Genomic DNA, 27,057 nt, shown 5'->3' on the forward strand with positions numbered 1-27,057 from the left:
CCATTTCGGGACTGCACCTCCCCTACCCTGGAATGTAACCGGGGTGATGTGTGAGGGAGGGCATCTGGTTCCGGGTTCTGGTTTCCCGGCTCCCCGCACCTCCGGTCCCCATAGTGCGGGAACCAGAAGGAGGGGCGTGGGAACTGGATGGAATGCCCTGGAGGAGGGGTTGGGGGCGGAGCAGCTTGAGGGGGTGGGTGCCTTTCCTGGGTTTGCCAAGGGGTGGAGCCAGGGCAGAGAAGGAGGAGCCCAGAGGGAAAGGAAATGGGGGAGGGTCTGAAGGGAGTAAAGTATTGGAAAATATGGGAAGAAAGGGATTCTGGGAAGAAGGAGGTCAACTGGGGTGCCATGTGGCCACCCTCCATCTTGTGCCCTTTGGGGGCAATTTTGTGGACTGTCAGGGCAGGAGGAAAAGGTGCTGCAGACTACAGGACACCTTGGGACATGAGGATGGGGCAGGGAAGGGGAGTGGACTGGAACTTCAAACCTAACAACTTCGGCAGTTGAAAATGGGGTAATGGGCTTGAGGGAAAGGTCCCTGACAGCAAGGCCCTTGCTGCCAGGGCTAGGGAGCTGAGATGGTTGCGGGGAGCCAGAGAGGCTAAGGTGAACCTGGCTGCTCTGCGTGTCATGGGCTGCTCTGCGCAAACCCCTCAGTGTAAGGGAAGGCGTTTGGGGAGACAGGGAAGTGGTAACTGGGATAGAACTGGGTTGTGGCTATTTCCCTACTTTCTCCTTCTCAACTAAGGCACTCCTGATTAGCCAAATTAAAGGATGAAATTTTGACACTGAGGTGTCTCCGTGGTTTAAGAGACATGAAGCCTTTGCTCCCACTCTGTCCCAGAAGGGGACAGAGCATCCAAAGGAGACACCTGATGGAAGCAAAGAAACAGCCACCTAATCAACTTCTTCAACACCCCCTTAGAAAAATGTTTCCCTCCACCCTTCAGTATTTCCCTAACCGGGAAATAGATCCCCTTTTGTTGTGTGGACAGGCGAGCACCCATTTTCTGCCACACAACCCTTCACCCCCACCCACACCAAAAGGAAAACTTAAAGAAATCAAAAGAAGGGTCTAAGGAGCAGTCTGGAAGAACACCACTTTCACACAGGGTCCCTCCAGTCGCAGACACACTGTCCCCCCACTCAGAGGGATAGTCGTCTGCTTGAAGGACAAATGTGCTATGAATGTGGTCCCAGTCTTGGAGACGATCCCTAGTGCTGCAGGGGTTCCTGTCTCCGTCCCTGGGAGCGCTGCCAGCTAAAATGTGGCCTGCTGCAACCAGGGTAGCCACCGTCCAACGGCTTCGGCTGGCTCCCTCAGAGGAAGTCGGCAGTCCTTCTGGGGGTCTCGGACCTTGAGGGAGACCTCACGTTGGGCGCCAGCTGACACTGCTTACCAGAGGCTGGGCTAACTCTCTTATTATTCCGGAGCAGTGACGAGAGTGGAGAACTGCCCTGGCTGGTGTGAAGCCACAGGGAGAACCTTCGAGCTAGCAAAGCTCTAATCAGAGAAGCAGTGCTCTGTTGCCTCTGCTGAGGCAGGGTGACCTGGTGCGAGAACGGTACGGCAGCCACCTCAGGCTGCTCGGGCCAATCACTCACAGACACCAATATGGAGGATGGTAAATGGCATTTATTCCCTGGTTATACAGCCTTATATAACCTTCGTCTGCTTACACAACGAACCGGGAGAAAGGGGAGGTCCCTATCTTTCCGTCCAGTGTCAGATCTTCCGATCACCTGTCCCTATCTTCCCACGCTTCTCTGTCCTCCCACAGTGCTCCTATGTGGTGTAAAGAATAAAACCGCAAAGACGCAAACTTTTGATTAAGGTGTTGGTTTACTATTGAATATTAAATGTATATAAGCTCTTAATTAAAATGTTAGTTTGCTAGTGAATGTTAAATGTTAAAATGCTAAATTTGCCTTTTGTTGTCATTGTTAAGTGTTAATATTCCTTGATAAGCTGTGTTCTGCCAATCCTGTATTTGTATTCCTTCCCATCACTTACCCCGTGTCCATTTCCATTTCTGTCAGGGACCACTTCCGCTGCTCCCAAAAGAACTTGCACACGAACCACATGCAAATGAAGGGCCTTGGGTAAAATTCAGAACCCCAAAACAACAAACCAGCATATAACAAAAGAGTAAAAACCATAACTATAGCCCAGCAGAACCACAGAAAATGATGTATCATCAACTAGAGCCAGGTACTATCCTGTCACCATAACTTCGACAGCCCTCGGTCTAAATGACACCCCTACACCATGAGCCAGCAAACGCCTTCTTAGGGATCCTCACAAGGATGGAAGCCCCAGCTCTGCCGGGAGACAAAGCTGTGCACCTCCTCCTCAGCGTCCTCCAGCGGTAGCAGCAGAGGTGTGCGCGACCCCTCGGGCTCCCCGCCCAGAGCTGTCTTTAATAAAGGCGTGTACAGAGGAGCTGGTTTCCTGGCCTGTTCCTTAGATGTGGCAAAACAGGGCTTGGATAAAGAAGCAAGAGGAAACTCTTTGGTCTTCAAGCTGAAACTCTAATGAGGTCGGAGGGGCCAGGATGAGGAGAGCCCCCAGCACCTCAGTGCACAGCGTTTTAAAGCATAGCAAAACGGGGTGGATACAAAGGGATAACAAATAGGGTGACACTCGAGGTGGAGTTTTGGGGTAACAAGCAACCAGGATGGGGGAGGAGAGAAGGTTCAGTTGGGGTTGGTTCAGGTGCAGCCGCGTGTGTCCCTCTTCAGGGCGGCCCAACCGAGCCCGATGGCACCCGAGCTGCAGTGCTGATATTAAGAACGCACCCCAACATCTCCCCCTTTTTTGTTTAAAACAACAAAATGAAATAAAAACCCGATTTTAACAAGGGGAGTCAGCATGGGAGTCCAGATTCGGAGGAAGGTCTTGGAACCACAGCTGAACAGGTGGGTCCTGGGATTTGCTGACCTGTGTGGGAGCCGAAACCTGAACTCTGCTGACATTCGGGAGGGATGTTGGCTTTGAAATAAATTTGATCACTAATCTCCAAACTATACTAACAGCAATAACAATAATTATAATAACAAAACAGAGTAATAAAATGGTCTTAAGGACGGAGCTCGCCCAACCCGTCAGACCCCACCCAGAGAAGATGTCCCCCAGCCAGTCCGCGCTCTCCTTCTTGATCTGATGGACCATGTCTTTCAGGTGCACGATAGATTTGCGAGCATCCTCGGCCTTGGAAGAAAGATTCAAGCAGCAGAGCCCTTCAAATTCTTCGCATTGATGGTCGTGTAGAAGGAGCAGAAAATCGATAGCTGCCCTATTTTGGAGGGTCGCCTGCCTTGTTGTTTGCTCGTCTGATAGGAGGTCACTGAGGATAGCTGAGGTAAGGTTGGCTTGTTTGGCCACCCAACACTCTAGGTGGGCCAGTTCACCTAGAGATTTTGCCAAGGCCACCCAGGGTAAAAGCATGATGACCGTGACACCTTTGGGTTTAGACCAATGAATAATTTCGGAGTCACATTGAGGATCTAAATTTTGGAAATCCCTTCTGGGACGAGCCAAATTATGTGTGACGTTTCTGAACCTCCAATTTGCAATTTGGGTGTCGTTGGGTGCAAACATAGTCAGCTTCCCAAAGGAACATGGGCCTCCGATCAGTCGAGAGGGAATGCCAGCCCATGCTCGGTCGCCGCAAATCATAAATATGCCACGGGGAGGGGACCGGGGTCTAAAATCAAAGGTTGAGGGCATTTCAATATGTGCCACCGTGTTGCACCAGTTGCCGGCGGTGTATTCATGATTAAACTGTAGGACAGGAAGGTAGGATTCCTCTTCAGATTTAGGGGAATATATAAATTGGACACATACAGGGGCACGCGCTGAACCGAGCAGGCTAAATTCAAAGGGTTCGGTGGCAGGTATAGGCAGTTTGGGGAGAAGGTTTCTCCATATGGGTTTAGGGTCGATTCCAGGGGAACGGGTCACCTTTTGAGGGGTAAAAAGTTTTAAGGAGTCATTAAAGGGAGAAGGGAGGTTCTCTGAGCTAAAAGGGATTCCCACAAGGCAGGTCGACAAGGGATCTGCTGCTGAAGCGGTTGTTAAACATAGATGGTCTTGGCCAAGGACTCTAGTGAGGATTCTCCACACGTTCTCTCTTGGCTGGGGGATGATCCATGAGGCCGCCGGTGGTGTGGTGAGCCAAATGGATCCAAGGATGAAGATGTTCCAAAGTCGTGTGAGGGTCATCAGGGTCAGGTTCGCTATAAAAGGGCAAATAAAACACGTAAGGTTAAACTTAGAAAGGGGAGTGGTTCAGTCCCAGGAGGTCTAAGAGGAAAAGGCCTTCTTTCTCCTCCACCAACACACATCCCGCACCTGATGGACTTGACCGGCCACGCGTTGTTTGCGTGGTACAAATGGTTTGACCCATTTGGAGGGCACCCACTTTGGCCCTGAGGGAGTGGACACGCAAGCGTATCCCCTCCCCCAGGTAACCAAATCAAAGGGGCCCTCAACTTTTCCAGGTCTCCGGGTCTTTTACCATGACCCGGGGCCTGTCCTTCAGCTCCAGCTGCAGATTCGTGCGGAAGTGCCTTGACATGGGTGGATTAAGGTTATCAAAGCGGCAATTTAGGAAGTTCAAAGTAAACAGGGCCTTGGCTAACCGGATCTGGGGAGGGTCCACCTTCATAGTCTCGCGCTGATGTTCAAGCGTGCGCTTGAGACTCTGGTGAGCCCTCTCCACCATGGCTTGGCCTGTGGGATGCCTGTAAGGGATGCCGGTCTTGTGTCTTACTCCCCACTGTTGCAGGAAAGCTGCAAATTCCTTGGAGCGGTACCCCGGCCCGTTATCTGTTTTAAGCTCCTTGGGGACGCCCATGTAGGAGAAGGCCAGAAGAAAATGTTTTTGAATGTCTTTTGCCTTCTCCCCTGTGTGGGCGGAGGCATAGATGGCACCAGAAAAGGTATCAATGGAAACATGTACATAACTCAATTTCCCAAAGGAAGGTACATGTGTGACATCGGTCTGCCACACCCCACAGCTGTTAAGGCCTCTAGGGTTGACCCCGGCACTGATCGCTGGCAGTTGGTCTCGTTGGCAGTGGGGGCATGTGGCCACAATCGCCTTGGCCTGTTCCCGGGTAAGTTGGAACTGGCGAACCAGGTCAGGCGCATTCTGGTGAAAAATCTGGTGGCTGATCTTAGCCTGACCGAACACATCTGCGAGCGGGGCCATTTCCACCGGGGCGGCAAGGGCATCTGCCCTCCTGTTCCCCTTGGCAATGAACCCCGGCAGGTCTGTGTGCGATCGGACGTGCATCACGTAATATGGTTGCTCTCGGTGGGAGACCAACTTTACTAGTTTGGAGAGCAAGTCAAACAAAGCAGTGTTGGAAACGTCCTGCAGTACCGCATTTTCTGCTCTGGACACTACACCGGCTACATATAAAGAATCAGTGACCAAATTAAAAGGCTCGGTGAACCTCTCAAAGGCTCTAACGACAGCGGCCAACTCGGCTATCTGAGGTGAACCCTCAACCTTAACAACGTCAGGCTCCCACTGCCGAGTTCGAGGATCCCACCAAGTCATAACTGACTTGTGGGATTCTCCGGACGCGTCAGTAAATACTGTTAAAGCCTTCAAGGGCTTCCGGCTTTGAATATTTTTTAATGCTAATTTAAATTGGACTTCCGAATTAAAAATTTTGTGGGCCGGTCTATGAATGGAAATTTGTCCGGTGTAGTTATTGTCGGGGAGTAAGGGATGCCGGTCTTGTGTCTTACTCCCCACTGTTGCAGGAAAGCTGCAAATTCCTTGGAGCGGTACCCCGGCCCGTTATCTGTTTTAAGCTCCTTGGGGACGCCCATGTAGGAGAAGGCCAGAAGAAAATGTTTTTGAATGTCTTTTGCCTTCTCCCCTGTGTGGGCGGAGGCATAGATGGCACCAGAAAAGGTATCAATGGAAACATGTACATAACTCAATTTCCCAAAGGAAGGTACATGTGTGACATCGGTCTGCCACACCTCACAGCTGTTAAGGCCTCTAGGGTTGACCCCGGCACTGATCGCTGGCAGTTGGTCTCGTTGGCAGTGGGGGCATGTGGCCACAATCGCCTTGGCCTGTTCCCGAGTAAGTTGGAACTGGCGAACCAGGTCAGGCGCATTCTGGTGAAAAATCTGGTGGCTGATCTTAGCCTGACCGAACACATCTGCGAGCGGGGCCATTTCCACCGGGGCGGCAAGGGCATCTGCCCTCCTGTTCCCCTTGGCAATGAACCCCGGCAGGTCTGTGTGAGATCGGACGTGCATCACGTAATATGGTTGCTCTCGGTGGGAGACTAACTTTACTAGTTTGGAGAGCAAGTCAAACAAAACGGTGTTGGGAACGTCCTGCAGTACCGCATTCTCTGCTCTGGACACTACACCGGCTACATACAAAGAATCGGTGACCAAATTAAAAGGCTCGGTGAACATCTCAAAGGCTCTAACGACAGCGGCCAACTCGACTATCTGAGGTGAACCCTCAACCTTAACAACGTCAGCCTCCCACCGCCGAGTTCGAGGATCCCGCCAAGTCATAACTGACTTGTGGGATTCTCCGGACGCGTCAGTAAATACTGTTAAAGCCTTCAAGGGCTTCCGGCTTTGAATATTTTTTAATGCTAATTTAAATTGGACTTCCGAATTAAAAATTTTGTGGGCCGGTCTATGAATGGAAATTTGTCCGGTGTAGTTGTCCAATGCAAACTGCAGGGCCTCGTTCTCTTGGAGGAGATGTTCCAACATTGCTTTGGTGATTTGGCCCGAGTTCAGTTTAATAGGTAAATGGATGCAGTCCAAATCACACCCTGCCAGCTCCCTGATTCGCAATCTTGCCTTGCGAATCAGTTCGGCCATTAACTCCTGTGGCCTTGTCATTCTTTTGGATCTCTGGTGGCTCAGGAAAACCCACTCTATTGTCAAGAGAGGATCTCTTGAGCCTTGATCCTTCACTTTCCCCTTAGAAGCCTCGTCCCATTGAAAAATGAGACTATGAAGGTGTGGCAGACTCCCCAAGATGATGAATTTGAAGGGCAGGCCCTGCTGATAACGGTGGGCCTGCCTACTAGACATAAAAAATTGTACCTTTTCTAGGGCCTTCTGTGCCTCTGGGGTGAGTGACCTGGGAGAACTAAGCTCCTCTCCCCCTTTCAACAAATTGAAAAGGGGGGCTAGGACATCGGTGGGAATTCCCAGCCAAGGCCTCACCCAATTTAAAGAGCCACACAGTTGATGAACATCCGCCAAGGTACTCACAGAATTCTTTATCTCCAGTTTCTGTGGAATGATGCTCCTTTTGGAGATCTCCAAGCCGAGATACTTCCAAGGTGGCACCCGCTGAATCTTTTCACTTTGCAGCTCGAACCCTGCAGCAGTTAACGAAGATGTTACCAGGTCAAGCGCATGGGCCAGTATGTCATCGTTGGGGGCGCAAATTAAAATGTCATCCATATAATGATATAAAATGGTCTCCCCTATGGTTTGTCTAATCGGGGCGAGCAAGGAAGCGACGTACCGCTGGCAGATCGCTGGACTATTTTTCATTCCTTGTGGAAGAACTCGCCAGTGGTATCGCTTCCTTGGGGCTTCCCGGTTGATGGTGGGAACCGAGAAGGCAAACCGTGGGGTATCGTCTGGGTGTAAGGGAATTTGGAAAAACAATCTTTAATATCAATTACAGCCAAATTCCAATTTTGGGGGAGCATCGAGGGGGATGGCATCCCTGGTTGGAGAGACCCCATATCTTCAATAATGTTGTTAATTTGACGGAGGTTGTGTAGGAGCCGCCACTTGTCTTTGTTTGGTTTTTTAATCACAAAGACAGGGGAGTTCCACGGGGATGTGGACTCCACGATGTTCCCTTTTTGCAGCTGCTCCTCAACGAGCTCTTGCAGCGCCTTTAATTTTTGTTTGTTGAGCGGCCACTGCTCTACCCATACTGGTTTATCTGATAGCCAATTCAGCTTATGGATAAGGCGCTGGTCAGTGGCCGCTGCCCGAAAAACCTGGGGGGCCTTAGGTAGGTCAATTTTGGCCCCCCACTGGGCCAACAGGTCTCTACCCCACAGGGGCTCAGTATAATCTAAAACAAACGGATGAATCGAAGCCAATTATCCGTCTGGCCCCATAATTTCGATGACGCTCCGTGATTGCTTAGCCAATTGTACGCCCCCTATACCCTGGACCTGCCCAGACACGGGTTGCAACTCCCAATGTGATGGCCATTCCCGTGTGGGAATGATCGTCACATCCGCCCCTGTGTCCACCATTGTACCCAACACCCTGTCTCCATTCCATGGAGAGATGTTCTGTCCCCACCCTTCCTGAGGCTACAAGTCAGCCTGGGTTTATCTTTATTAATCAGCTGGGCCCAGGCAACTGTCACCGGATAGTCTGGATTAAATTCAGATGGTTTTTCCGGGTCCCAGGTGAGCTCTGGGACCGGAATGGCCTGGGCCACTATTTGCCCTTTTTGCAGGAAGGAGAGGGGGTGGACACAAAACAACCATAGGGAGAACTCTTCCAGATCGGATGACAAGAGCCCTGGTAGCACATTAATTTCTGGAGGAGTAAATTTAGAATCTCCAACGACGACATACTTGCAGCGGATCCGGTGCCAATTACCTGGGCACTCTGGTGAAACCTTTACCGCACAGAAGTTGGAATCCTTCAGATGTAATGGTTCAGTCAGCTGGAGCCTGAAGGGAGACATTTCAGATAAGGACGTTAGAATGGGTCGTTGGTCAGAATAAATAGATAAAACATTAGCTGGAATTTTACAAGTCAAGTCCGGTACGATTGTCGAGTCAGGTGCAATGTCAAACTTAGGTGGTGTGTGTTGGGTACAATTTCCTTCCCTGCCCTCTCTTTTGGATGTTAGCTTTCCCACCCCATTTATATCTTTGCGCAGGGAGGGACTGCGCTTATGTCCTAGTTTTTTTGCTGCCCTCCCTCAACAAGGGACTGCCTCTTTTCAAACTGCAACCAATCCTGCCGGAGTGGACAGGCAGGGGCCCAGTGGCCCAGCTTGCCACAGAGGTGACACGGGCGTTCTGCAGGTGGCAGGGGGCGAGCAGATCTTGGCATTGCAGGAGGCAAGGATGGAGCTGACGAGGCCGAGGCTGGATATGCATCAGACGAAGCCTCGGCGAAGGCCACTCTCCGAGGGTTCTTCGGCGTTGGATCTCGTGGAGCGGACTCCTCCGGAAGGGCAGAAACCTTCCTAGAACACACCTTTAACATTTGCTGCAAAGTGGGGAGAGGCTCTAGTGGAAGGCTGAGGATGGCCGCCTTACACCTAGGGTTGGCATTGGTCGCAGCCATCTCAATTAAGATTTCACGGCGAGCCTCCTCGCCTCTCACTTGCAGCTCAACCGCCTTCCGAAGGCGCTCCACGAACGCCGCAAAAGGCTCAGATGGGGATTGATATATTCTGGAGTAAGTGGTCAATGGAGCTTCAACCCTCAGAGCTAAAAAGGCCTCCTGCGCCAGACGGGCAGTCTCCCTTAAAACCTCCTGAGGCATTACTCGGGCCTGAACTGGCCCTTCCGCCCAGTTCCCCGTGCCACAGAGGTGATCGATAAAAATTGGTTCCCCATCCGCATCAACACCCGTTCGGGTGTTTTCCCACAGAGTCGGAAGGACTTCACGTGCCGAACTCGTCCATGCCTCTTCCCACATAGAATATTCCGTGGGATTGAGGAGGCAGGAAAACAAACACTTTAAATCGGCCGGAGCCACATCCGATTCTGTGAGAGTGGATTTTAAAATTCCCCGAAAATATTTGCTGTCTCGGCCAAAATCTTTTTGGGCCTTACACAGCTCTTTAATAGAATTGTGGGGAAAAGGGGACCATTGCGCTTGAAGGCTGCCCTCCCTCCCGGGTTGGTATGTGACCGGAGCCGCCAATAGTGTGGGCTTGCGCTCCGGCTTCGGGCCCCCAACCCCCCGCCCCCCGGGAACCGAATCGTGGGAACCGGAAGGCGGGGCGTGGGAACCGGAAGAGGGAGACGAAGGGGAGTGGCTGAGCGGAGAAAGGTGGTAAGTCTCCGCCTGGGGGGTGTAACCAGGGGGCGGGGCAGTTGGAAACCGAGGGGCCGAGGGAGGAGCCTGAACTGAAGGAGGAGCCTGGGATCGGGGAGGGACAGGAGGTGGGATCGAAGGAGGGACAACTGCAGGGGAGGAGCAATGGGAGGGGCTGGGGCTAACAAAAGGGTTGTGCTTGGACCGAAAGGGGTTTCGGGAACAAGAAATGGGTTTGGCGGGAAAGGCCACGTGGCCTCCGCCATCTTGAAACTCAAAGGAGCCATTTTGAGGGTCAGGGTAAGAGGGAGCAAAGTGAACACTGGATGGGGACCTAAGAACTGGGGAAACCAGGGAAGAGTAGGGACCCCGAGAAATCTGGCCAGGATTCGTCAGGGAAGGGGAGTAGGAGTCCTGGAAGGGGTTGGGGACGTTGGAACCCCTAATTGTGCCATGAGGAGTGACCCCCTCCAGGACTCCCCTTTTAGGGAAATCAGGGGAGGAACGAGGGTTAGGACAGGGAGAACTGCAAGAACTGGCGATTGAACACGGATTTGGCTGCTTTCTCCGTTCCCTCCTTGAGTTCAAAATGGCTCTGACTTGGTGAGCCCAGAAAATAACTTTGGAAAGGGAGGAATCCCCTGAACGGCTTAGCTCGGCTAACTTTGCAATAACAGTGTCCCAAAACTGGACCTCATTGAGCTCATCAGGGGAAACCTCAGGGAACTGGGAAAACAGCCAATGAATCAACTTTTTTAAATCCTTTTTTCTAATTTAAATTTCCCCCCCAACAAGGATACCCACAACTTGGAAAAAAGCCTTTTTCTGAACTCCTGAGAGTGAAGCACCCATCACTCTCGATGTTAAAAGAGGAGCTCAACACCCACCACCCTTAGAAAAATGGAAAGTAAAAGACAAATGAGACCCGCGCCGGCCCCTGTCAGACTGGGTGGTTGCGCAAGACCACCCCTAAAAGATTATATAAAAGTATTAAAAAGACCTGGTTCTTAACTGCTAACCCAGGACGCCCGAACGCCTCTATTAAAAGAAGGTGCCAGGCAGGAGACAGGGGTATTAAAAGAATAAGGAAAAGAAGGAGAGAAAGGATCACTTACAGTCGGTGGCAGGGTCGAATTGTGCCTGGACACGGGTCCTCTCTCCCAGGTCAGTCTGGCAGCGGGAGAAACGAAAAGTCCAAGGGGGTGGCTTCTGCCTGGAGAAGACTCCGGGGGTGCTGGAGCTACTTTCTCTGGTCCTCTGGGAGCGCTACCCTAGGACGGGCCTGCTTCAACCAGAGGCGGTTTGACGGCCAAACGAGCTTACGAGGTCACTCCAGTCGCAGTCCCAAAGGTGCGTAGAAGCCCAAAGTCCGTTCTCCGCGAGGCACGGCGATGTTCTCACGCCCCACGTTGGGCGCCAAACCTGCAGCCGCATGTGTCCCTCTTCAGGGTGGCCCAACCGAGCCCGATGGCACCCGAGCTGCAGTGCTGAAAGCACACGCTCTCTGATCTGCTGTGACAGAGATCGTGTGCCTTAGAAGGCCTTGGCTAGCTCTGGCAGAAGAGATAAAAAGGCGGACTCTGACTCCTGGAGGAACTGGGTTTATTGAGGGATAGGGAGTTGGAGGAGCGAGGAGGTCCAGAAGGCAGAGACGAAATTCACAAGGCTGCAGTCACTTTTTAAAGAGAGGTGGGTACAAAGGAGGGGCCTGGCCTCCAACCAATAGAGGACCAGGGGTTAACAGGCAAGAGGGAATTGACAGCTTGGCTTAACCAACCTGGGGTATCCTGGGGAGGAGCCCTGGCCCCTGAACCAATCACTGGACCCCCTGGAGAGAAGGTTCTCGAGGAAAGGGATGGGTTGCCGAGTGACAGGCAGGGCGCCAGGGAGGGATAGTACAAGGGATACATTCGTTGCTGGGACAACAGGGGAGGTGACAAGAGAACAGACAGGGGTTCAGGGAAGGAGACAACCTGGGCAGAACCATAGACAGGGGTTCAGGGAAGGAGACAACCTGGGCAGAACTACTTTTAACATAAACGGGAGGAGGGGACATACATAACTTAAATCTATTTCACTATAACTGATTAAGAACGCACCCCAACATTCAGGGAATGAATGGCAGGGAATGTTCAAGAACAAGGGGCAGGGATCCCTTGATAGGTAAGGAAAACGGGGCAGGGTTGCCTTGGTAGGCAGGGAAGGGTCTGGAGCAAGGGGAGGGGACACCTTGAGGGACAGCTGGAAGGGAGGGCACAACTAAGGAAGAAGCCAATTTGGGGAAAATATTTGGCATAGCAAAATGGACCATTTAACAATAAACTTAATAAAATAAGCATAAAACATGAACTGCAGCAAGTGCCAACTGTCCAATTTGATGACGAGTTTGTGTATCAAATACCAACATGGAAATTTGGATCTTCTGATGGGCTGAGAGACATTTTAATCACTGGATTCTCTCAATGGACTGGACAATTGACATGTACTCCCAGAAGTCCAGACTGTAGGAACGAGGGATGAAATCACTTTTAATGTCGTGGGTCTGGAGCTACCTTAGCATACCACCCTCCCACTCACATGGAAGACCAATGAGCCAGTCTGGGTGGGTCAGTGGCCCCTTCGAGAAGTGAAGTTAAGGGTGCTCGGTGTCCAAGGGCCACATTTAACCATCTAATAGCCCTTGGAACACCCCTGTCTTTGTCATAATAAAACCCAGCAGAGACAAGTGGTGGTTCCTGCACAACCTCCATAAGATCAATGAGGTCACTGTGAGGACATGGCTGCCCTGCAGCCCAGGCTGCCCTCACCCTCCATGCTCCTCAGACACTGGAGATTGGTGGTGATTGATATTAAAGACTGATTTTTTAACATTTCTCTCCATCCCAGAGATGCCCCAAGGTTCTCATTTTCAGTCCCATCCCTGAGCAGGCCTGTCCCTCTTAAGTGGTACCACTGGCATGTTCTCCTGAACAGATGAAGAAGTGTCCATCTGTTGGCCAGTTATTTGTCTCCCACATTCTTTAACCCATTTGGAGAGAATTTCCTGACAGTGTAATACTCCATTATACAGATGATATTGTAATATGTACTTTGATTCATATTAGAAACCATGTTTGAGAACACCATCCAAGCCACTGAAGAAGCAGGATTTGAAGTAACAACTGAAAAGATCCAGCAAACCTGCCCATGGACCTACCTTGGACTCCAGATTGGCAAGCGAACCATTGTGCCCCAGCAGCTCACCGTCAGAGATGACCTGAAGACCCTCAGGGATCTTCACTGATTATGTGGAAGCATCAGCTGGGTCCCTCCACTGGTGGAAGTCAAAACTGAGAACCTTGCACCGCTCTTGAACCTTCTGTGAGGCTCCGAGGATCTCAATTTGCCGCAAGCCATCATGGTGGAGGCTATTGAAAGGGTTTTAGAAGTATCGTCCACGAGGCAGGCCCACCGTGCTGGCCTGACACTACCTTTTCAGTTTGCTGTCTTAGGTAAGTTACCCAAGTTTCATGGACTTACCTTTCAGTGGGACCCCACTCAGAAAGAGCAAGTCCTTATAATAGAGTGGGTGTTCCAATCCCACCAACCTGTCAAAACTATCACTACACCTTCCCTGCCCTCAGATCAGAGTGTATATATTGCTGTGTTTCCCATATTTTGGGGTCTTTGGAGGAAACCTTGTATTGTGTGCGGCTTATTTCCTTTTGTTTGCTTGTTACTAAAGTTTATTTTTCTGGGCTACTCCATTGTTCTCGTCCCTATTTAATTTTGCCACTCCTGGCTGATCTGGTCTTGGGTTGCACTTGCCGTTTGAGGCAAGTGGCGCCTGAACAGGGATGCTGATATTCAGGGTAGTGTTGGGATCGGATCAGCGGGAAGTGCTGACCAGTAGACCATCCCTTTCCAAAGTTGGAGTTTTGGAAGCCAGGCCTGGCAATGATGGCATACCTTGACCAAAAGGGGATAATTTGATGAGGAAAAGCATGTGTGACAGACTGCAGGTAAAAAGAAGGTGGGGACATTGACCCATCATTACTGAGTTTTATAAAAGGGTGGCACAAGTTTACATTTTAAGTTTACAGTTTATGGGTTTATCGGAGTACCCAAAAAGTGAAGCTACGATTTGATTTGCCGCTCCAATAGCAAAGCTCATTAATTAGCAGGAGCAAAAATGGCTTTGAGGATGTTTCCAACTGTAGAGGGACATACTTGGACAGTTTGAAGTACTTTTAGTTAATCACAGGAAAGAAGTCCAGAAGCAGGAATTTAAAACTATCTTAAAGTGGATTTTTGATCATTTCCCCAATGCCACAGACACACATCTTTACAACGGATTTCTGGGAACTTGGTGGGTGTAAAGATTTACAATCTGACTATTAAAAGAGAATCTGTGGTGCCCTGCATGCTCCCTGTTGCAGCATGTTTTTTCTTTAATGCTTTGTTCCTTTCATTTTATATTGTTAGTTTATTCCTAAGTTGTATCCTCCCCTTCAATTGTCAGTCTTGTCCCAATCCTGCCCCCTGTTCTCAAATGTTCCCTGTCACTCCACCTACCCAGCTGTCAGTACCTCCTTGTGCCAACCCCCTGTTTGGACCACACCTTTGGAAATCCCCTAATCTTTGAGGAGGCTGCATTTGTTTATTTGAATTGCTTCCCTCCCGTTGTGACTCCCCATTGGCATAAGTATTGTAAACCCTGCCTGTTGCTCTTCCCAATCCATCTCCCTATTGGTTAAGAATTGTACCCTCCCCCTGAGATGTCTCCCATGTATAAGTTCATGTACAGCTTTGTTCAGTGTCTTGTGTTCCTAGGTCCTCCAGAGAACAAACCTCTTTGGAACCTACACAAAAGACTCCTCCCTCATCTTTGCCTCTGCCCTCGATGTTTCTTGATCAGTGCCTCAGAGGAATCCCTCTAAGCTGTACTCCCATGAGTTTTGAGGAACAGCCCTCTCTTGGCCCGGTGCCAGGAGCTAGTGGGCAGGCTCTGGCACCGCATCACTCCCCATTTCTGTGGTGTTCTAGAAGCACTGGAATCAGAGGAAAAGCATCATGGTCCTAGATCTGCTACCACTTTTACCCAGCCTCTTTCTCCTGCTTCTCCCTTGGCCTGCCCTGTGTGTAGGACATGGGATAAACCTGTAAAGAGACGTGGATGAGTTATGAGGACTCTGCTATCCTGTGTGCTCCTCTGCCTCCTCCACCTGGGCCCAAAGCAGTGATGGCCACGACATCTTGGATCCTTCCCGCTCTGCTGTGTGGGTCCCGGTGCTTTCTCCTCAACCTCCTTCCTCCACCAGCTGCCATTTTGTCATGCCATCATCCTATGCTGCCATTTTACTCCAAGGCTGCTCCCTCAGCTCCACCCCTTCTTCTTTGGGCCACACCCTTTCTGGGGGAAGCTGGAACCATGCCCACCATGGTCCCAGAACTTCCGCCCTCCAACTGGTGTGGGAGTTGGGCAGCCAGAGTTGGACAGCAGGCTGACCCTGGTTGACAACAAAGAAAACATAAATCTAAGGCAGTGAGAAACATCTGTTTAAGTTACAGAGAGGAAGATGCAATTATAGGCAGAGTTATGTTGTGTTTAAGCCAAATAAGGTTATGTTCTGAGTTTCTGGTAATGATTGGTTCGTTAGGTTTTAGATATGGTTACATTATTGTTCATTGGTTCACTGCCCTCTGGCAGTTCCGTATCAATTGTAGCGTTCACCCATTTTTGGGATCTTCAGAGGACATTCTATACTGTGTGCGGCTTACATTTTTTTTGCTTCTTTATTAAAGTTGTTGTCCGGGCTACCTCGTTGATCCCGCCCCTGTATATTTCATTCTTTGCCACCCTGGCTAGTGCAATGATTGTCGCAGCGCCGGCGACAACGTGGTGGTGCCCATGCAGACCATACCAATTGCAATGGCAGAGGCCAAACACCATCATTAATACCCTGTTAATAATAAAGTTGTATTTGTCTCAAGTCATTCCTTTTCAAGAAGAAGACTTAAGTCCTTCTAGATGTGGTGACTCCAGAGACTCTTGGGAGAGGATCCGGACAGCGGCAGTCAAGGAAGGGGAGTGGGAAATGGCATTGAAGTTTATAGTAGCTCTGGTATGGTACAGAAGGGGGGGGGGATATGAATCCAAGATCAGAGTCATTGTCTTATGGGGAAGTAAAGGAAGCGTATAAAGCAGCAAAGGACTACGGGAGGGAATCACCTTATTTTAAGAATTTAGCACTTAGCTCAGGCTGTCCTCACCACTCAGGTTTTGATGCCACATTATTTGAAGTACATGATGAGTATGTTGTTATCCCCCACAAAATACAGCCTGTGGGAAGGGGGGTGGAAAAGATTATTAAATTAGTTGATTGTGGAAGATGCTGATGTTGGGGTTGAATAAAGATACCAGGGTAGAACAAAAGGGAGTGGGAAAATCCACCCTAGTTAGAGTGAGGAAAGTAGTCCACTCCCAGTGTCCCCTGTATATGTATGTTGTCTCCAGAAAATTCCTTGTTCTTTGTTAGATTATTAGTTAAAAAATGTTGCAAAGTTTTACATATTCCTAATCCCTGTTTTGTATTGGACCCTCACTCTCTGACTCCCCTGCTACCCTACCTTATGTAAATTGTATTTACTCTGGCCCTTGGCCCTTTTGGTGCACGCCTTTGTACCATGTTCGCCTTTGATCAGTTTGTTGTTTTTGCATTAATCAACCATTTTTGGGTCACCAATTTGTGCCTGTTCCTCATCTGTCAGTGTAGAATTTGGGGATCTCTTACCAGTCTCTAGGGGTCTGTCCATCCGTGCTGGACCCTGAGTGACCGCACGCTGGTTATCGAGCCCAGACAGCACTAAAAATCAACCACTTTGAGCATGAAGGGGTGCAAAGCCAACCTGTTGATCAGGCTGCACATCTCCTGCGACCTGTATTAGATGATACCAAACATGCAGCCAGAAAAGCACTCATGCAGGTGTTTGATGGCAACAGACTGGCACTTGATTTTGTGGGTGTAAGACAAGGGTCAATAACCACTGAGTGCAATTCATTGACTGCCTTAAGCAAGCCCTTGGAAAACAAGTTAAAGATGAAAGGGCAAAAGACAACTTACTGAGAACACTGCAAATTTCAAACACCAACCCTGAATGCAAAAAGGTGTTTTGTGCTCTTCCACCAGAGCCTGAGCCAGCATTGATGCAAATGATTGAGGCTTGTAATCACCTTGGAACACGGGAACACTCAGCTACTTTACAAGCACAGGCAGTAGGAGAAGGGATTGCAGAGGCTTTAGCTGCAAAGCGAGTCAACCCTCGAGGGCAACAGCAGGGTCTGAGACCATGGTAGGAATATAGGACATTTTGTAAAGGACTGCCCCCAGCAAGGAGCGAAACTCGCTCCTAGGACCTGTGGGTGCATAAGGGATTACCAACACTAACTACATTTGCCCTAAATGGGAAGGTTGTAGCAGGCTGCTGCTGGGGAAGCTCCTTTGGAGCACAGGACAGCCCCATGCAATGACACAAGTGTCCCAACCATCCATGACTGCAAGCACCCGAGGCCAGGTGGCCCAGAACTTCAGCATCTCATGACAGAGCTACCAACAACCTTGCTTCCAGGTGCCAGGCTGGACTTGGCAAGTGACAAGCTGGTAATACTGAGTGACTTCTCCACTGATAACTGCATCGACAGGACAGCCTGGGCCCAAAGACCAGCCCCGTGAGCTGTTAATTCTTGGGAATTTTAAGTTGGAAACTGAGGGATTTTTTTGTTTTACCATTGGTGCTGTCTTTAATATCACAACAGGAAATTACAGTGTTAGCAATGTGTCCTGATCCACCTTGTTTTATAATCACACAAGTGATTTTACTCCCTCATTCAACCAATGACAGCACACCAGAGTCCTTACTCATGTGGATGCACGTAATCAGCCGCAGTAGACCTCAGCTGACATTCATACTAAAACTTTTAACACCAAAATAATTGTGCTTTCAGGACTTGTAGACATGTCAATCATCTCGTGGTCTGAGTAGCCCCTTGACTGGGCTCTTGCTCCTGCTTTGGGAACTCTGTCAAGGATTGGAGGTGACAGCACCTGCCTCAGGAGCATGGAGCTAATGGAATTTGAAGGATCCAAACACTGTGTGGCCACCACCAGACCCTTTGTGGTAAGAGCCCCGGTATGTTTGTGGGGAAGAGATGTTTTATCTCAGTGGGGAGTACACCTAGAGACAAATTTTTAACTGGGGCCATTTAGCAGCACAGCACCCTAAAACTAACTTGGAAGTCAGACATGCCTGTGTGGGTAGATGAATGGCCCCTCCCTGAGGAAAAACTGGTTGTGCCTCAGTCTCTGGTACAAGAACAGCTTCGAAAGGAGCACATCACACCAACCACATGTGGGTGGAACACTCTGATCTTTGCCCTCCAACAACAAAACAAGGGCAGGTGGCGACTTTTACAGGCCCTGCGTAAGAACAGTGAGGTCATGGAGTGTCTCCATCTCTCTGGAGCCTCTCAGGAACCCCGGCCAGCCCCGGGTCGGCTGACAGCGGGGGAACACTCTCTGGTGCCCCGAGGGTCTGAGGGCAGCTGGGCTCGTCGCCTTTGCAGCAGAAAAGACACTGGAGACGTGGGTAGAGGATAAAAGGTGACTCTCAGCAGGGGCCAGTCCAAGGTTTATTCGGACCTCCTCAGGGGGCCCCACCTCAGTGGTGCGCCTTGCTCAGAGTAAAACAAAAGGAATCTCAAGGTTACATTTAAAGGGGGGGAGGAAACCAAAGGTAGATACATTTGCTGACCAATGAAGGCCAGCCAGGGATGCAACCTCAGGGATGGACATTTGGGATAGCATATAAAATAATACTTGGGGGTCTGACTCCTGGCCTTGGACTAACCATTCGACAGCTTGGACTGAAAGTTCTAGATAGAGGGGATGGGATGCTGGGTGACTGGCAGAGAGCCAGGGTGGGGATTTGGGGATGATCTCAACACAGGAGAATGGTTACACAGGTAGAGGGAGGGGGTACAAAAAAGGGTACACCATTTGGGGAAAATAAGGAGATAAAAAACAAAGCTATTACAAACTATAAAAGCACACTAAACCAATGGAGGATATAGGCACATTACAACCTGGCCTCCTGTCGCTTGTCATGATTCCTAGGAAATGAAAATTAATAGTTACTGATTGAAAGGATTGTTTCTTTGACATACCCCTTCATCCTGACAGTGCTCCTCGATTTGCTTTTTCAGTCCAGAGCATTAACAGACAAGCACCTCTCCAAAGGTATCTCAGGGAAGTACTACCCCTGTAGTAGCAACAAAACTTTATAGGCATTGGAATAAAGGAAAAAGAATAGCAATCTCATTATTGGCACCTTGGGTTGCTGCAGCAAAAGCATTAAAACAGTTGGATAGTTTTAGAGTGTTTGCTGAGTAAGCAAACCAGTGCTACATTCCTTGCATTGAGTAAACTGCTAACAGATGTTGACAGTGTTAGTATTGGGCATGCTACACTACAAAATACGGCTGCAATTTTGATTTCCTACTGCTGGCCCAAGGACATAGCTGCCAAGACTTTGATGGACTATGCTGTATGAATTTATCGGGCCACAGTGAGTTCATACCTTGGAGCATTCAAGTCCTCAAGGATGGACTCAAGGAACTTCAAGTTGAAAATGAAATGGACTGGTGTAATGGACTGGTTAAAAGTTTGGGTTTACCAAGCTGATTGTTGTCTTTAATTAAGACGGGAATGCTAATTCTTGTTGTTATTATAGTTGTATTGATGTTATTGCTGTGTTTAAGAGGTTGGTTGTTTAGGATTTTAAGGAAGTCTTTGAAGTCCGTATTTGTTTAAAAGAGAAGGGATGAGATGTGGGATTTCAACTAGTTGGGATGTGTGGTGAGCTAGCCTTCATTACCACAGGCTTCATCTTAAGGCTGTGGGAAATGGGATGCCAAGAGGGAAATTGTGTATCTAAGTTATGGTGAGAAGAATGGGATCATGGGAGTGGTTATGTTAATGTTGTTCCATATAAGGTTATGTTTCTAGTTCTTGATTGGTTTGTAGCATGTTACATATCAGGCAATGTTCTTAGTCCTCATTAATGATTGGTTCCCTGCCCTCAGATCAGAGTGTCTATTTTGCTGTATTTTCCCCATTTTGGGGTCTTTGGAGGAAATCCTGTATTGTGTGCGGCTTATTTCCTTCTGTTTGCTCATTATTAAAGTTTACTTTTCTGGGTGACTCCATCGTTCCTGTCCCTATTTAATTTTGTCACTCCTGGCTGGTCTGGTCTCGGGTCGCACTCACTGATTGCGACACAAGGACTTGTGTGAGGAGCTGCCTTGTTCCCAAAGTTGTTTCTTCTGGTGGTATGTTTTTTCTTTACAACTTCTAATGGTTTGTTCCAGTGCCCCTATGCAGGTGGTTTACCCCTGAGTTACATCCTCCCACCTCCCTTGTCCATCTTCCCAAAGGTCTGCCCTCTATTCCAGCTCTTTCCTTGTCCATCATTGTAACCCTGCCCTTCTCCCTTGCCTCTCAGGATGGCCCCGCCTTTGTTTCCAGCGCCTTCCCTGTCATTTGTGCCTCCCCTGAGACCTCACTGGTTTGTTTAAACTGTTCTCCTCCCTGGTAATCCCCGATGGGTCTGGATATCACCAGGAGACTCCCTGGGCTGATTCAGCTCTCTGTATTTTACCCACTGCTGGTTGTCCAGGGTGGCAGTGAAGTTGAAAAGAAGAGCACCAGGGTAGTTAGAAAGGTCTTCAAGGCTCTGAGTCACTTGGTTGGTGAGGCAGTGTGGGAAATAGATTTGTATAAATTGTAAAAAAAAAAAATTTACATAAGGTTCACACAGTATACATCTGTATGTAAATTTTGAGATAAGAAATGCTGATTTAAAAATGTTACGGAATAAGATGGGCATTGTTGAAAGAGAAATAGAAATAGAAACAAGTTTCAAAGGATGGCCTTGCAAAAAAGACTAGATACTTTAGAGAGACAAACTATGAAAGATGCATTATGTAAACACCCATGAGGAGTAATTTTAGATGATTAGCTTTAAATCTTTTGTAGTCTAGTGTAGCAAAAGCTGATAGGCCAAGAAACGCTTATAGTGTATTGTAATTAAGAAATAGTTGACTTAAAATTGTAATAGTGTGAATTATAACATCTGTATTGTCTCACCTTTCACATCAGACTGAAAGTAGAGTGGAAGTTTTTAAAATGCCTCTTGGTTGCCCCATCTCTAAATCAGAAAATAACTCAACAGGGCAGGAGCTCTGGAAGTGTTCTGCTTGGTTCCTTCAGTTTGAGGGAAGAGTGTTGAACAGGAGAAGCCACATTATCAATAAATTATTTAAGGGCTGGTGCCATCAGTGGAATTCGAGGCAACTTCTGCAGCACCAGGCCTGCTGGAGGCAGATGGGCTCCCTCTGTGTAACTAGGAGCTTTTGAAGGAACTAAGGGAAAACAAGAATGTGGGTTACCTTTGGAAAGAGAGGCAAGTAACTCAGGAAATGTTTAAGGTGTCTAGAAAAACCCAGAGAGGTAAAAGCCCAATTGGAATGTACTGGTCTCTGCTGTGAAGGATAACAAAAAATATATTTATAAATACATTTACTGGGAAAAGCATTGGTAAGGACAACATCCATTCTTTATTGGATGTGGGAAGGAATTTGGTAACCAAAGATGGGGAAAAGATGGAGGTACTTAAACACCTTCTTTGCCTTAGTTTTCAGCAGGAAGACAGGTGATGCTCAGGACGAGTGTCCTCCTGGGCTGGTGGGTGGGGACAGGGAGCAGAACAACCCCCCTGCAATCCAGGAGGAGACAGTCACAGGCCTGTGGAGTCACTTAGGTACTCACAGGTGTGCGGGATCGATGGGATCCATCCCAGGGGGATGAGGGAGCTGGTGGATGAGCTCCCCAAGCTGCTCTCCATCATTTACCATCAGTCCTGGCTCACTGGGCAGGTCCCAGAGGGCTGGAGGTGCCAGTGTGATCCCCTCCCCAAGAAGGGCTGGAAGGAGGATCTGGGGAGCTCCAGGCCTTGTCAGCCTGACCTGGGTGCTGGGCAAGGTTATGGAACAGATCACCTTGAGAGCCGTCCCAGGGCACACACAGGATGGCCGAGGGATCAGAGCCAGCCAGCGTGGATTCACATCCTAAATCAGCTCTGACCAGCCTGGTCTCCTTCCATGACCAGGTGACCCTCCTGCTGGGTGCAGGAGAGGCTGTGGATGTTGTGTGCCTGGACTCCAGCCAGGCCTTTGGCACTGTCTCCCATAGCATTCCCTGGAAAAGCTGCAGCCCGGGGCTGGGACAGGAGCACTCTGTGCTGGTATATGGTATATGATATGATATAATATGATGATATGATATGATATAATGTAATATCGTATCATATAATATCTAAATATAATATAATGTAATATAATATCCTTCTAAGAACATGGAGTCAGATTCATCAATTCCTCCTCTGTCCTGGGGACCCCAGAAACCACCCCAGAAACAGCCCTGGTGAGGCCGCACCTCAAGTGCTGTGTCCAGTTCCAGGCCCCTCAATTAAGGATAATTTAGTTGATAAAATGGTGTTAGGTCACAGCTTGGGACTTGGTGATCTCGACTTTCTTTCCCAACCCTGACTGATTCTGTGATTCTGTGAAATGTCCCAACTCTTTTTTTCCTTATGTGGAATCATGAGAACACTAATTTATAACCATTGACCATTTACCCAGAGTAATTAATCTGGATCAGTCTTTATTACTGTTTTATTAATAAGATGGCTATCTGAATGTAAAATAAGTCAGTTACTTAGCATTAAGTCCCATTTCAACAGCATTGAAGGAATACTGATTTTCTCAGATTTGCACAGAAAAGCCTGGAAAGCAGAACTATGCTTTCACAGTACTGGGTTGTAGCTTTTTAAATCTCAAACATTAGACATCAATGATGATTTTTTCTGTTTTAGTATTCAAATCAGTACTAGTACATTGACTTTATTTTATTTATTTATTTTAAAATTTATTTTCTTCCAGATATTAAACTGTTCTTATTTCAACCCACAGAGTTTTGTTTCCTCTACTCCTCCCTGGAGCACTGAGTAACTACCCACGTGGAACCCAGCTGCCAGCTGGGATTAAACCATGAGAGCAAAAATGACATTTCATACGTTTCCTGTGCTATATCAAGATCTCCTGTAGGCAAATGAAAAACAAAGTAAAAACAATCAAAGCACTTCTCATCTTTCATTAGAAACTTTTATTGTATTAACCTACAGGGATGTGAAGTGAAATATATGGTAGTGAAAGGGAGAATGATGAACAGCAGTCATCTTTGGAAAATATATATATGTTTTCACAACAAAACACCTTTTGTGTTACAGCTAAAGAAAAAAAAGAAAAGTCAGGCATACTTGATAGGTTTTCTTTAAAAATATAATACAGTTCAATCATATCAAAGTGAAGTCTTATGGACTAAAAAACTGAAAAGCTATGTTCAGTGGTCTAGCACTAGGAAGAGTGTATCAAATGACAAGGTTTTCTCTACAGTAATTGATAAACATACACTCATTTCTTTCAGTAATTTCAGATACTGTATATACAATCTTTAATATAAAGCATTTTTTGTCAAAACTAGCTCTGTGATCTTCAGTCTGGACTTTGGAGCTTCAGTGTAAGAATTACTATTTGAACACATATTGGATAAAAAAGTTGTTGTTAGTGTATTTGAAAATCCAATATATTTAGAGTAACACATTCCTTGGTTTTGATTTTATCCTAACTTCACTTCAGTATGAACTTGCAGATTGTCTCAGCAGAAAGTGTGAGCACAATGAAATCTTCCTGTAATCTGCATGTGCATCTCCAATTAAAAGTTAATGGGAGTTCTCTGGGTAGATCAAGACAAGGACATATTTTTGTGTAACAGTGTGCTGTGATTAAAATCTTGGACACAGCAGAAAGCTGTGAGGTTTGTTATGCTTCTAAGTGGCCTGAATTAATAATGCCTACAGTGTTTAAAGCCTGAAGTTTATATTCACTACTTGAAAGTCAGCTATTAACTCGGTGCAGCCTTTGATTAAAATGGTGACACGTTGCCAGGGGAGAGCTACCTCCCTTTTCAGTGCTATTTTTTGTCACTATTGTAATGTGAATATAGAGAGGCAAGGCATCCCTTTCCATTCCTGTCTGTGGTGAAGTGAGGCCGGTTCTCTGAGTGTTTGCTGAAGTTTCCCCATCACCTGGCCCCTTCAGCCTCCTCCTGCTACAGAAAGCACCTTCAGAAGTATCTGAATCTTGTGAAGACCACAGTGGGATCTGCAGGCAGAGCTGTCTGGCAGCCACCAGGACTGAGCTGAGAGCAGAGTGCACTCCAGGAAATCAGTGTGCTGAGCGCCTCACCAGGAATCATCCTCTGAAGTCAACTCACAAGCCACTTGCCTGCCCTGCGTGTTCTGCAGGTGCAGCTCAGATTTACGCAGATGTTGCTGCTGCTGACTGCACAGGAGTTTCACACACACGCAGGCAGGCAGACCTCAGCCATGTGCACATTTTGGACTCACACAATCAGCAAAATGACAGTAAACTCATCTATTTTTGTTAATATTTGACTGAATATTTCACTTGAGGATATGTGACATACTGGAAGTTTCAAAAACCTCCCAACATTCATTCAGCTCTTCCCTTTTCCATGTTAAAAGAACTGTTTTTGTGGTGAAGATAATTCGCCTAGTGGTCTTCAAAAAGAGCAAGAAGCTTTAATGAGCATCCAGTTGTTAAATGCAGCATTTTCTATTCATGGCTTTAGAGAAGAAAGGTTTTATTTTAAAGTCTGCTTCACACAATACAAAAAAAATTGTATATACCAGTAGCTCTACATTTTATCTAGATGCATACAAACCCAGTCAATACTTCATTTTAGACAGGGATTAAATGGCAAGGAGCCTTAGAAGTCTCCCAGCTAATATCTGTACTTCCAAATCCAAAGGTAACGGAATTCTTTATTCCAAGGATGTACTAGAAATGCCCAGGGAACTGCCAAACAGCCAGGATCCTCCTCCCCATCCATCAGTGACACACCAGCTCTCAGGACCAGGTGCTACAAAGGCACTGCCAGGTCGTGTTAAACGCTGGCAACTCACTCTTAGCTTCCCAAAAATATCTTTTCAGTGAAAGAGGATACCTAGTCTATAACAACCATGTTACCTTCAGGTTGACGTGTTTGGGGAAAATTCTGTCCAATGGACAGATCCCTTGCTGAATTTAATTTCCACTGCATCATGCAGCTCGTGGTAGACTATTTTGGAAGGACTGAAAGCCTCTTTTGGGAAAAAGGGGCTGTTTTGGGAAGATGGTCTGCATCCACATGATCAACAGAATAAGCTACATTTTAAGGAGGAGCTGTTTTTTACTTTACTTCTGCATTCTTGTTGTCATTGTCAACAAAAAACACCTTGATTTTCTTCCCCTGAATTAATGAATTAATCTGAACTGTTAGGTATCTTTTTAATCACCCCTGATAGACATCACTGTGAATTCTTACTTTCATCCTCTTGCTCTGCCCAGAGGTCCCTTGAACCTGACAAACAAAAGGCCAGTTGGCAAAAATGCAAAAGAAATGGACACACACACACTAGAATATTTCTTCAGTTACAAGCTAGTTCACTAAAAACACAGACACACAGCGTAAAAATGGAGAGAGAAGTTAATGAAGGTGAGGGGGGGTACATGTGTCACATTATTAGCAATGCAAAAGACCAGCTTAAGCATGTGTTTCCCTACATCAACTATAAAAAAAGAAAAGGTGCCTTTTTAGCAAGTATGCACAGAGTCTGCTTAGTTATTTCGAAGAAAAAAAAAGTCAGAACACTTGACTATCCTATATTACAGTCATTATTACTACCTTTTTATAAAATGTAAACCCTTCCTTGCAGTTAAGATTTACAGAAGTCATCACCTTTGTCCACTCCTTACGTAATCAGTCCGTGGTGACAAAAATAAACTGATTCAATTTACGTATTTTTTTAAGTAATAACTGATATGTTGTGGATTATTAGTTTGTGTGTGGCAGAAATAGTGGTCAGAACTGCAACGTATGAAGCTGAACTGTAGCAAAATACTTGCTGAAGACTGGTGCTACAGTACTAAGAGATCTTGAAGCATCATGTAAATATTGATGTATGCAATTATTTTATCTCCAGAAGTATTCAAGCCAACTACATCCACCACCTGCAATGGACAGCAAAGCCTGAGGGTGGATTTCCCAAACAACTGCAACACTGTGCTTCCTTATCCCCATCAGATCTTTTTTCTTGTAATATGTCTTGACTAAAGATAAGAATGGAAGGTAAAATTTGGCAAGGCAGTTTTCCTTCTACTAGTGAGTAACTGGTGAATCAGATCACCTGTACAAAGTGGTATTTGGTAAATTGCACTGTCCTGGGAGTATTACTACTCTGGAACATGACAGACATGAAGCCTATATTTTGAAGTTGCTAAAATGTGATGTTATCAAGACTAATCTGCAAACTACTACTTTTTAAGCCAGTATATTACAGTATAAATGTGTTGCATACCTGTTTCTATAAAACTTACTGCCATGAAAAAAAAAAAAAAAAATCAGGATCCCCAGAGTGTGGCATTTGTCCATCTGTCACTTGTATATGCAATACAGACCTCGTGCTGAGATTCTGCTTAAGGTACAGCAATTATCTGCAGGACAGATCAGGAGCCAGGAGAGATGGTAAACGAGAGAGGAGGGAGCACGACCGTGCCACTCTGCCCCTTGAGAGTCCCAGGGCTGCAGGCATCAGCTCCTTGCGGGGTCATTTGCTGCTGACCCCCTCTGTGGAGGGCGTGGGGCTCTCCCTGACGGGAAGCAGGTCGTAGTGGCAGGGAATGTGGCTGTTTTTTGGGAGGTCGTAGGGATCCTGGCCGAGGCGCCCGCCGCCGCTGCCGCCGAACGCGCCCTGGACAACGCTCACCGTGGGCTCTGTGAGGAGAGAGAGCAAGCACT

The 27,057-nt window shown here is 47.6% G+C and overlaps 1 protein-coding gene across 1 annotated transcript in view; it reads right to left on the reverse strand.

The window, feature by feature from the left end:
* Nucleotides 1-23,278: 23,278 nt before the first annotated feature.
* Nucleotides 23,279-27,057, reverse strand: part of MEGF10 (multiple EGF like domains 10) — an 86,167-nt gene continuing 82,388 nt past the window's right edge. Inside the window, exon 25 of the mRNA XM_041464271.1 lies at nt 23,279-27,033. Coding sequence (XP_041320205.1) covers nt 26,867-27,033 — 167 coding nt within the window. The 3' untranslated portion in view covers nt 23,279-26,866. The remainder of the gene's footprint in view (nt 27,034-27,057) is intronic.

The sequence above is a fragment of the Pyrgilauda ruficollis genome, unplaced genomic scaffold (genome assembly GCF_017590135.1).
Source record: "Pyrgilauda ruficollis isolate IOZ18807 unplaced genomic scaffold, ASM1759013v1 scaffold177, whole genome shotgun sequence".
Taxonomy (NCBI): domain Eukaryota; kingdom Metazoa; phylum Chordata; class Aves; order Passeriformes; family Passeridae; genus Pyrgilauda; species Pyrgilauda ruficollis.